Below are 12,535 nucleotides of genomic sequence, written 5' to 3' on the forward strand. Positions count from 1 at the left end.
ACCTCATCACTACTTGTATAAACACACCCCTGACCGCGTCATAACACACAAGGCTACAAAAAAGCATTAGATGTAGTATCCCTACTGCAGTACACAGCACACAGCACACAGCACACAGGAACACATCAAATCATAAGGTAAGCAAGAATCAAATACAACATTAAACAATATATATATAATAATATATACATAATCCTAAGTAATATAATATCTTTGCAGCCATACAACCTCAAGCTGACGTCTCCCATCTTCGGGATGAATTAACAAGGAGAAGTTCAGCATTTATATCAAATATTTTAATATTTTAGTGTTTTAAATTAAAATAGGTTCGGATGAAAAGTGAGAACTTGATAGTGTACTCAACTATCTTAGCATGTTTGTGCTTTTACACGTCAACATATCGTAGCAACGTCCACACGACAAACATAATTGTGAACATCAAAACAGCGACAGTGTTTCCATAATTGTAGCAAGTGCCTCTGATGATGGTTGTGTCAAACCGAAACATGTAAGGCAGAAATAATAATAAAAAGTGACCTACAAATTGTTACACTCGACAGACTTTCCATTAACTTTATGGTTCCCAAGTTTACCTCTCCATCAATTTCTTCCTCAAGAACTCAGAATGTGCAGACCTCTGTTTACAACTATAATCCTTTTTATGTTCCCCTTCACTGTATCTGCACACCTGCTTGATCTGGTTTGTCCCTCAAAGTTGAGCTTTCAGAGTATTTCCTAAAGTGTGACTCTTCTGAAAGTAAAGGAAACTTGGTTACTTCAGTATTATACTGAGGGCACAGAATGAAGTCCCATAAATTGGCCTCCTCATATTCCTCTGACTATTACACTTCATTCTCCAGCATACATACCCCTATACCCTTCCGGTCATCTAACAATTCTCTTCACAGGAATATTGATAGTGATGACCATGCATTCATTTCCTTTATTTTCCATATATCCATACAGGTAACAAACATAGGATGTGGAAATTGTCCCTTTGAGAATAGATGTGTACAGATACATATAATACAATTAAAATCACATACATTAGTCAATTAACATAGATAATAAAATAAAAAAAACAACTTATTATAAACATAATTATTAAACATAATTTAAAAAGAACATTACTATAAAAACTTAAAATTAGTACAGTTTCATGTAAATTACCTAAATTAACTGAATTAAATGCATTATAAATTTACACACTTATGACCAATTTTTTAAATATTTGGGTAGCTTGTTAACAGATGATGGAAGGTGTACTAGTGAAATTAAATCCAGGATTGCCATGGCAAAAGCTGCATTTAGCAAGAAGAAGAATCTTTTTACCAGCAAATTGGACTTAAATTTGAGGAAGAAACTAGTGAAATGCTACGTTTGGAGCATAGCTCTGTATGGGGCTGAAACATGGACACTTAGGGCAGTAGATCAGAAACGTCTGGAAAGTTTTGAAATGTGGTGTTGGAGAAAGATGGAGAAGATCAGTTGGACCGATTATGTGAGAAATGAAGAAGTGTTAATTAGAGTCAGTGAGCAGAGGAATATCCTACATGAAATAAGAAAACGGAAGGCTAATTGGATTGGTCATGTTTTACGCAGAAACTGCCTTCTAAAAGAAGTTATCGAAGGAAAGATAGAGGGGCGGATAGAAGTGACAAGAAGACGAGGAAGAAGACGTAAGAAGATGCTGGATGACCTTGGGGACAGAAGAGGATACTGTCATTTGAAGGAGAAAGCTCTAGATCGCATTAAGTGGAGGAATTGTTTTGGAAGAGACTGAGACCTGTCGGCTTGACAGATTACTGATGATGATGATGATGACCAAATATCTTTCGTTCCTTCTTTCTTTATTTCATTTTCCCATAAATCAAAATACATCGATACGGGACTTGTCGTATCACAAAACATATACATATACGGGCAATTCTACAGGTAAACAATACATATAAATCATGCTTATCAAAACGAAAAGCTGCATAAAAATCAAGACAAAAGATTACATCAACCATGCAAAAAACTGTATCAGGTCACCAATGAGATTATAAATTTGTGGGTATTTTGTCGTTAATGATGTTCAGCCGGTGAAGTAGCGCTATGTACGCCAGTAAAAAAAGGATGTTTGTTGCGGTGCGTGGACTAATGCTGTCGCGGCAGCTGAGTGAGTTGACTGGCCACAGTGCGGCAGTTGTCGGGAGTTGCCTGGTTGCTGGGAAACGTTTGCTTGCCGAGTGCGGTTGCAGGAGTGGAGAGGCGGTAGCTATGCCAGTTGTCCAGTGAGTTGGGCATGACCGCCGGCAAGTCCAGGCAGCCGAGTTGCCCAGTGAGTCGGGTGTGACCGCCGGACAGCCGAGGCAGTCGTGCCTGGCGCAGCGAAGTGCCGATGCCTCCGAAGACCGAGCGCTGGCGACGAAGTGTGCTGTTTGTAGACTGCTTGAAGACTGATTGTAGACTGATGCTGCTGGGTTGGAGCTGCTCCTTTTTATACAAAGCGTGATGGAGGAGTGAAAATTTGCTGAGCGCTGATTGGCTAGTACGCATAATGATGTGGATGCGGGCTAGCAGCAAGCGCTGTATAAATGCAAACGTTTGAGGCAATTTGATTGGTTAGTGCACGTGATGGTGAAAAGTGAGTTGAATAGTGAGCGCTGTAGAAGTAGCATGATATGTGGGATGTTCCCACAAATTATTTGTAAGAAGCAAGGTTTTCCATTATTCTCCAATCTGGATATTCCCGCAATGAGTAAAAGGAGCCAGCATGGAGAATTTGTTTAAAGCATATTTAAACTTATCAACATCATTTGTCATGTTCTTAAGATTCTGTGGTAAATTATTAAATATCATTATCCCGGAACAGTAGACACCTTTTTAAACTTTAGTTAATTTATAAGTTGAATGATGTAAATCCGAACTTTGTCTGATATGGATACTATGTATATCAGAATTTAGTGTGAAAGTATCCATATTTTTAACAACAAACATTGTGAGTAAAATGGAAGAATATTTAGGTACCTAAACAATGGACGACAAGAGTCCGTTACCGTGAGGTAACACACACACGTGACTGTATGTTGGGCTGTTGACACAGGCTAATGAATACTGAAGGGGAATACAGCACACTCCTAATTAACTGGTGGCAAATATAGGAACAAGTACAAAATGAAGGGAGTTTTATTTGTCATTTTAATATGTATTTGGAAGTTGAAGAAGGCTTTCTTTGCTTGGCACAGGAGTTTCTCAGAATCCATGATCGTGTTTCTGCCAACAGTGTTTAAGTAAAATATGTTTATAAATGTGTGTGTTGTTTTATAATTCCCAGTTCACAAATTAGTTACATATTATTACACTGACTATCCAGAGTTTCCAATTATCTGGGGAAGTTAATTTTCCATCCTCCCTGGATAATTAGGAGTCTACTGCACAGTGGTAGGCAGAAGAGGGGAATCATCCCTGTCACCCTTGGGATTTCTTCATGTGGCCTCAATATAGCTTTCATAATTTGTACCTTGTTTGTTACGTCTAGCCCTCAACATTTTCACTGGGAGATTCTTCGATGCCATTTATGCCAAATGTGTTGAAAGTTTTTCTCGAGAATGGACAGACCAAGTCATTCAAGTATGACTCAAGCACAACAGTCCGCGATGTGGTGGAGTCCCTGCAGCAGAAACTTTGTATCAATGCCATGGAACACTTCTCGCTTGTTGTGGAGCACGTCAAGAGTTTGAGAAGGAACAAACTCACTCTACTGGATCCTCAGGAACCTCTTGCAAGGGTAAGTAAGTTATATTCAGATGTAGAAATGGTGAAGTAAACAAGAAGTTATGGGAAGAACTGATCATCTGCTTTCCTTTCATACAGTACAAGCCTCATAGAAAAATGATGCATCCAGCAGTTCTTCTATTGTTGTGTGCATTCATTACCACAGTAACATGTTTACTGAGCCTTTGACTAGCAGTGATGGGGGGGGTTATAAATACAGATGCACAGACTAATGGGAAAGATTTATGAAGTACACCACTGAGATGGGTTCAGGTGCCATGATATATATACCAAGTTTCATAAAGATCGGTTCAGGTATTCAAAAGTTGATAGAAGGGGATACACAGATATGCAGGCAAGAAAATGATCTTGTAAGTGTATTTGTATTTTTTTAAAATAACAAAAGTAAGCTAATAAAAATGTACTAAAATCTTCTTGGGTGATCTGCTGTGTCAGTGATGAGTTAAAAGCCAACTTTCTAGATGTCTACTCACTCACCATCATCAGGGTCCATCCTGATGATTGGTCAATGCTGATGGTGGAGATTTCTGGAACATTGGTTTTTAAACCAATATTGAACCAGTTCATCACCTGAAAAGATCATAGTACACTTGTCATGAAAGCTTCAAGTCTTGCATAAATACAAATTTATAACATTTGAGGTCTTCACACTGCTAGTGTTCAGATGTTATCTTATAGGTTGTGATACCACATAATCTTCTATGTGGATACCAGTGTTTTGGAGGAACACGTATCCTCGGTCTTCATCACTGAACTGGTGTTCATGTATAAGACTGAATGATGTCACAATCTACAAGGGCATGATCTGAAAATAAAAATTTGTTTGCTCTTTCCAGATTTTAATTTATTCAGATGATTTGAGTGTTAAGCTGACGTCTGTTTTTCTACTTGTGAGTTTAAGAACGCATGCATCTTGGCCTCCAACCCTCCATACCTTTGTGGAATGGTGCATAGTCAGAGTGAAAATTTAAAAAGACTTCTCAGTAGTAGAAAGAATTAAATGTAGATAGACTATTAATTCATTTAACATTTTTTTCAACTCCTTAGGTAATATAGTATCAAATAATAGGATGATCTGTGAATGATGAATTTGAAATGATGTGGAAGGAGGAAGTTGTTTGAAATAATGTACCAAAATTTTAATGGAGGCACTAAGAGGTAAATTCCTATCTGGATAACTGGCCTTCAGATGGAGATTTCATCTTGGGATTTCCTAAATGTGATGCACTCATCTGCAATGTTTGGTGTTTAATTATATAGGCTTGCATTGGTATGTGATCATATCTTTTATTGAAAGAATCTTAACTGTTTCATGTGTTGGACAATATCAGTCAGTCAGAACTGTCCTTCACAGGCAGGTATGCATTTTTGTTGTGATGTCAAACTTCAGTCTTTATTTTGACAACAGTGAACTGGCAAATAATAAAGTTACTGCTTCACAATTAAAGGTAATTCTTGGTACTGCAGCCAAACAGAGTCTTGGACTCTGTTACTGGTGTGTTTTTCGAAATTTGTTCAAACCCACTGGGTCATTTCAGTGGTCTACATTCAGTATTTAGCATTTATGGCAGCGTTTAAATGTATCATCTTTCCATGGGTTGAAAACACTATATATATGAGCAGCATCTGTTACCTGTCAGACCACATTAATGAAGCAATTAACAGGACACATTTTAATCTGTCATGAATTAGTCTTGCAGAAAAAAGTAATACTTTTTTTAATGCTAGTGGGGTGGGACTAAGTCCCTTGTACTGCGGCCACTTCTGGCCTACTGTACCAGCCCCAGATGATAGGTGAGGGTGATTGTGGAGGAATTGGTGGAATGAAGATTGGCAGGAGAAACCGAAGTACTCGGAGAAAACCTGCCCCAGCGCCACTTTGTCCACCACAAATCCCACTTGACCAGACCCCGGGATTGAACCCGGGCCACCGTGGTGGGAAGCCAGCGACTAACCGCTTGAGCTATGGCGCGGCCCTACTTTTGTGTTAATAAAAGTGGTAATTCTCCTAACACATCAATTAGGACTGCCCTGGTATCACCTGAGTGTATTGTGAATGGGATGATGATGAGTATGACTCCTGAAATGCGTCTGTTAAGGGACTTGCACTGTAAATATGAAGAAAAAATGAACTTTGAACTTTGTTAGGAGGAGCAGAAATTGTTACACTAGACTTTTTTCTTTATTTTGTTAGTAATGATTGGGTCCAACCAAAAACAGCATTTTCAAAACTGGTCAGAAATAAGAGACGGGGATACATAGTTTAAAGAGAACTTCAGGAAAGATCTGTACGATTTAGAAAACATGGCATAGATCTGATCTTACACTTTATGAAGCTTATTGAGAAACTTAATATAAAAACTGATAATTAATTTTGTATATGTTATCCAGAATAAGTAAATGTTTTCTGATGTCTGTTACATTCAAGAAGTTAATGCTAATACTATATATTGCTACAAAGGCTGCATAAAGTGACAAATATTACAGTTTTTGAATGTTTAATTTTACGTTATAGATAGCTGCAAGACCTGGGTCACACAATCTGCGCTGTCTCTTCAGAGTTGCATTTGTACCAAAGGATGCATGTGACCTGGCACAGAGGGATTTGGTGGCATTTGAATATCTCTATATGCAGGTAAGGAAACATTTTGTTTAGATGCTTTGTATTGAAATATCTTGGTATTTTAATGTTGTCTTGATTTTTATGCAGCGTGTTATGATATGATGAGTCCTGTATCAATGTATTTTGATTTATGGGAAAATAAAATAAATAAATAAATAAAGAATACTATACCTGAAATTAAGATGTTGTCCTCTGGTATTGATCCTGTGTAACCTCTTGAGTTGGTAGGTTCTTGTATCCTGCAGACACTTTACTTATGTATTGTAGTTGTTAGCAAAATAAGGCATGATATATATCTACATGTGCCCTTTTTAGTTTTGTGGTGATGTAAAGGATCAAAGTGCCCAGAAAATGAAGTTCACTGGTGCAGCATAGGCTGTCTCTAGTGAGCAAGTTATATTAACCTGCAACTCAGTTACTCTGATATTGTGACCATTAACATAGGAGTAATTGTTTTATGTATCTCAGAAGTGTCTTATTCAGTGTTGCAGTGTTGTGAAACATGGCTATTGTGCCCTGGAAAAGGTATGTCCCTCCAGTAGTACATAACCTCTCAAGTTGATAGGACATCTTATTTAACAAGTTATTCGCTTTTATACTGCAGCTTATTGTTCTGCAGGGCAAGTCCTGAACTTAAATGAATTTCTCCATATTTAACACTGTTTATAAACTGTAATTAGTAGTAATGAGATTTCAACCCTGTTCTGCCGTATCATCTGCTCCATTGTATTAGTTATGTTACAGCCTCAGAATTGTTTGTATTTATTATGTATGTTGGATAAAATACTTCACATTGTAATGGTTTTAATTGTACTGTCTTTGTTGTTTCATTCTTGGCATTTATTACATGTTCCTAAAATGCTACTTGTTTGTTAAGTTCAACATACAGTAAACTTCCAGTTACCTGGCATGTGTAGCGATTGGACTTTGCCAGTTAGATAAATCTGTTAGTTACGTGGGAAAAACTAGCACATATACAGTAACATAATAACAAATTGAACTAGCTTTTACTGTAATGGCACCTGCATGATAGAGGATGTTGGGTAGGTAAATGTTCTTTGAAATTTTGCCAGTTGGATGAGAATTCTGGTTGCCTGGATACCGATAACTGGGAGTTTACAGTGTTACCTACATCAAAATCGCAAAGAATTACAAGAATAATATGAACATACCCATAGTGCAGACATACATACACTTAACTTTATAGTGATTCATGACATAGTATGCTGTAATCATGGGCACTGCCAGGATTATTTCCTATGGAGTCATCAGAGTAGTTGCTTAGAGAGTTCTTTTAAGTTGTTTAAGTATAATTTTAGGAATTCCCCTGAAATCTATAGATGACTCCATGTTTAAAATGGATGTTTTTAATTTTTGGTATTTGGTATATTTCCTTCTTTTTCAATTTTGTTTCTCCATAAACTGGTGGAGGGATGGTGCAGATGACTGTCTCTGCCCATGGCTGTGATGTATGCAGTTATATTTGGATGCATAACCACAAGGAAGAGATTGAAAACAAACTTATAGCCATTAGTGTAATGATGACTATGCATCTTGATGTTTATCATATTCAGCATTGCAGCAACATGATACAGGAACAGTGTGCCACGTAAGACCAAGAAACTCTGCAGTAAATGTTGGTATTGTAATGGAGTAATGGTATGATATGTCTTGCCATTTTCAGTGCTGCAATGATGTGGTACAGGAACGGTATGCCCCAGAACTAAAGTATGACATTGCACTAAGGTTAGCAGCCCTGCATATACACCAGCATGCCATATCCAACAATATGACAAGCAAAGTAACAGTGAAAGCCATTGAGTGAGTACAGAATAAAGTTTATTTATTCTCTCATTTAAGATTAATTCAGAATATTCTTTTTTCTAATAAGATATTCATGTTTCATAGGCAAGAATTTGGCTTGGAGCGGTTTGTGCCAGTCTCACTAATGAGCACAATGAAGAGGAAGGAATTGCGGAAGCTAATCGGTCATTTCTTGAAGTTGAACCACAGTTTGTCCCCTGCTGGACAGAAGAGTCTGACAAGCCTGCAGGCCAAGTTGTACTACCTGAACATCATCAGTGAGCTTCCGAGTTACGGGGCCAAATGCTTCAGCACTAATATCAGGGTTTGTCTTCCAGTTTCATTCAGATTTTAAAAATGACAATACAGTGAGATCCTCATTTAATGTTTCTTGAATTGAGGTTTATACTTATTTTATGGCCAGTTTCTGTGGTCCTTGTGTCATATTTGTCTGTTTAAGATTTTTCTCAGTTTATTGCTAAGACCATATGGAGAATAGTAAAAGTACTAAATAGGTAGTCACAGACAGTCAGCAGAAGGTGGTCCTCTAGCTTGGGTGTTGGACAGGATGACTAGAAAACCCTCACTTTAAAAATCTAATGTTATGAAATGTTTTGTGGGCTGCAGACTGTGGCATTTTATTTGGTTCAGGATAAACCCCAGTGGCAGTCTTTTGTGAGCTTCCAAGTTTGATATAAGACAGGGAATTTCTTGACCAACTTCTTGAACGTCTTCAGTTAAATGATTTAGTTAATACTGAAACTCTCTGGTGCACAAAGAAATATTAAATGGTAAGGTGAAAAGTAAGGCTATCCCTGTAATGGCCATGGACACCCATATGGTTTTGAGATATCGAGACTTTCACATTTTCTAGACAGTCAGCTCACAGATTGTGGTGAGATTGTTAGCCTTACACACCAGCCGCACTTTACCCCCAGAAAGATTCCTGGTACTCATTTCTGTTAGAGGCTAAGATGACCCCAGTGGCCATAATGCAGCTGGAAGGATTAGGACAATTGAAACATCTAATGACCTCATTGGAAATCGAACCCTCAACCTTCCAGCTTGTAGCATAGTGCCTCAACCAACTACGTTATGTGTTACCACATGTCCTGGCTCAGGACTCCGAAATACATTCACCCAATCTGACCGGGTGAGTTGGTGGAGATTGATGGTGTGTATAAAAATATTTATATGAAGCATACTGTGAGACTATGTGATAGTGGGTTTTTATTATGTTGCTGTTAAATTTAAGTTGTACTTCTAGAGTCTTGCCATGGACCATCAGGGCTGAGGAAGGAGGAAACACAGATAATTGGAACATATGTATATGTATAATTCAAAATTATCTTACAAACACACACATGGTTATGTAACTGGTGTTACTCTTTGTCTTTTACAGGATAGCAACATGGAGAGGGTTATATTAGTCAGCCCTAAGTTCGGTATCAGCCAGATTACGGGACTACGTAATAGTGTGGTAGGTCCGAATGTTCATATCATCACAGAAATATTTTTCTTGCTGAGAGTAACTAAACTGTAGCACTAAGATAATAAATTCTAAGTCTGTATATTAATGAGATGATCTGGGAAGATCTTATGACACTTACTTTTCTGTAATTAACTTTTAGTGTATTAGGTGAGGCTACAAGGGATTGTAAATTAATAATTGTACTGTTTAATAATCCATTTCTGTGGTGAGTATTGTAACCGTCCCCCTTTCTGTCTTTGTATTTAATTGCCGGCTTCGGTAAATCACTTGACTCTTATCAGGATTGTGTTACGGTAATAACTGAGGCAATGGGGAAGCTGCACATTTAAAGCCAGTCCACTGTTAGAAATCAACGACACTATTTCTGCTCTCCACAAATTGTTTATTCAGAAGCAAAATACTATAACTTCATTAGCAAGTATGGAGTAATGTGCCCTTTTATTACTATCAAAGATTAATAAACCAAATAAAGACTGATAAATTTAGATAAACTTGGAAGAGTGCAGCCCAATGACGTCTGCCTCCGATGAATTCAAAACCCAAGTACTTCTGAAAACTCTATCCTGTGGGAGCATCGCTTCATCCCCTGTATAGGATTTGAATCGATGGCCTCTCTCCCAGACAAGAATAGTTTCCTAGTGGCTGATTTTAACTGGCCACATCCATCATGCAGTCAGCACTAGACAGCCACATAACGAACTTTGATAATAAAGAGATCCAAAGATATAGAACCCGGTACCCCACATGTGAAAGCGGTTATTTCTTAGTTTAGGGTCCAATTACACCCTTCTGAAGACACTTTTATAACAGCTACACTATCAGCAAAACAAAATTTACATCTTCGGCAAACTACAGACCTGCCCCCTGTGGTGGCCTCATCCCTTTTCCGGTCACGCAAGCTGCAGGTAACAAAACAAGGCAGTTGTTTCTGTCCAGATGTGAAAAGCAAGTCATAACGTGCTAATGAATCGGTCTCCCCAATAAATCAGTCACTCTACTGAAATGGCTAAAGAGGACCATAGCGTCCCTTGAAGAGCTGTAAAAGGTTTGGACTGTCACAGTATGATATAGTCTGAGGTACTGTGACAGCAGTGTTAAATAAAATGTAAATAAACAAGTATTGATATGAAGAAAGCAGTCTTCTGGGATTTGGCACCGTGTATATGTGGTGTTAACCGACGTTTCGGAGGAACGTATCGCCCCCATCTTCAGGGTTGAAGAAAAAGTTTAAGAAATCTGNATGCGCAGTTTTCACAGGTACAAATCCCAGAAGTGTTAAATTTGTTAGATACAATCTCAGGTCTCTGTATTAACACCATGTTTGTAATGTTGACAAGTAAACATTATTTTTCACAACATTTGCATCTGTTTATGAGCTGTCTTCATGGGAAGTATGATCTTTCGGGTTTAAGTGCTGGGTAGTTTGGTAGAACTCCGCAACATTTTGCAGGAAGATAGTTACCTCCATATTCAGGGTGAAGAAGTTTAATTTCACATACAAAGTTCCAGTGATTCATTACTTATTGTCATCAGACCAAAAGGTAAATATTGTCACGTTTTGGGTGTATAACACGACAAATAACTTCATGCCGTTGTTTGGTATAGCGAATTTATTCTGTTCGCTCGCCTTACACACACTTTACAAACATTTGCACTTGCAGTGTTAAAATTACTGCTTACAATATTCCGGCCGACACTGGACTCTCTTTTCTGGCGGTTATTCTAGGACTTTCTTCTAAGATGGCTTGATCACGACTGACTTCTTAGCTGGCTATTCCAAGACTGACTGTCGAATGCATTCAACCCCGCTATATAACCTTGGTCACTGCTATGCAACGAACCCTTTGTTATAACCATGGAGACTCCTGTTAGAACTACAATAGAGCAATTGTTGTTTCCTATGCAACGGTCTATTCTAGCATTTCCATAGAAGTGACTCTTCTGGATTCGCGACACGTTACAATATAAATTTCACGTTTCCATTATGTTCTAGTTTACATATACAATAGAATACCTTAACAAGAGTATCATATTTGTTACCACACAAAGTTTTTGGGTGCATGTCATATTTTACTAGTATCACAGATGCATCAGAAGTTTTTGTGGCTGCCATATTCTATTAATAAAGCCATGAAAATTGAAGTGTGTAGAGTTGAAGTGGCCTGTAGTGGCCTGGTACATACAGAATGATTAAGCTAATGTAACAAACACACTAAGAGTTATAATTTTATAGATATCACTATTGGTGATGAATGTAGTCAGAGTATGTCTGCACACTCAAACCATCCCAGGGATGCCCCGAGACATATATTGTACTATTTCATATGACACAACCCTCCGAATTGCATCAGACAAGTTACAAAATCCTTTAATTCTATGTATCACTGTTTCCTGCATAATATTAGTTTTAAATGTTATGGTACTTATTTTATATGGCCCATTTAAATTATGTAAAATTATCTATTAACATTGGATGCCCCAGAAGATTACCATTTGAGGCTGAAACATATTGGTCTTCATATTTATTAATTGAAGACTGGATTCACTTGATGGTGTTCTTTTATTTATTCTAAGACTAGAGTTGATTCATGGTTGTTATATAATTGCAGCCTGTTCCGCTGGCAGACATTGAACAGACGAGTCTAGTCACAGTAACACAGGAGGATGAGCTATCGCGGTGTGTTCGAATACACCTTCCAACTTCGGATGAAAAGGTATTGAAGATGACAAATTTCTCCTCTGATCTACCTAACAGTAATTGTGAATGGATTGGTATTTTCTTGGTTTATTGAGCCTATTGGATTTCAGGTTTTGGGTTACATGAAAATACACTGGAG

General features: G+C 37.8%; 1 protein-coding gene across 2 annotated transcripts in view; it reads left to right on the forward strand.

Moving 5' to 3' along the window:
• LOC111867727 overlaps positions 1–12,535 on the forward strand; it is a 120,095-nt gene that overhangs the window by 84,909 nt on the left and 22,651 nt on the right. For both annotated transcript variants that reach the window (XM_023861860.2, XM_023869908.2), the window contains exons 7-12: positions 3,524–3,772; positions 6,296–6,415; positions 8,088–8,224; positions 8,312–8,531; positions 9,609–9,686; positions 12,308–12,412. In XM_023861860.2, coding sequence (XP_023717628.1) covers positions 3,524–3,772; positions 6,296–6,415; positions 8,088–8,224; positions 8,312–8,531; positions 9,609–9,686; positions 12,308–12,412 — 909 coding nt within the window. The remainder of the gene's footprint in view (positions 1–3,523; positions 3,773–6,295; positions 6,416–8,087; positions 8,225–8,311; positions 8,532–9,608; positions 9,687–12,307; positions 12,413–12,535) is intronic.

This window comes from Cryptotermes secundus, unplaced genomic scaffold (genome assembly GCF_002891405.2).
Source record: "Cryptotermes secundus unplaced genomic scaffold, Csec_1.0 scaffold14, whole genome shotgun sequence".
NCBI classification, from domain to species: Eukaryota; Metazoa; Arthropoda; class Insecta; order Blattodea; family Kalotermitidae; genus Cryptotermes; species Cryptotermes secundus.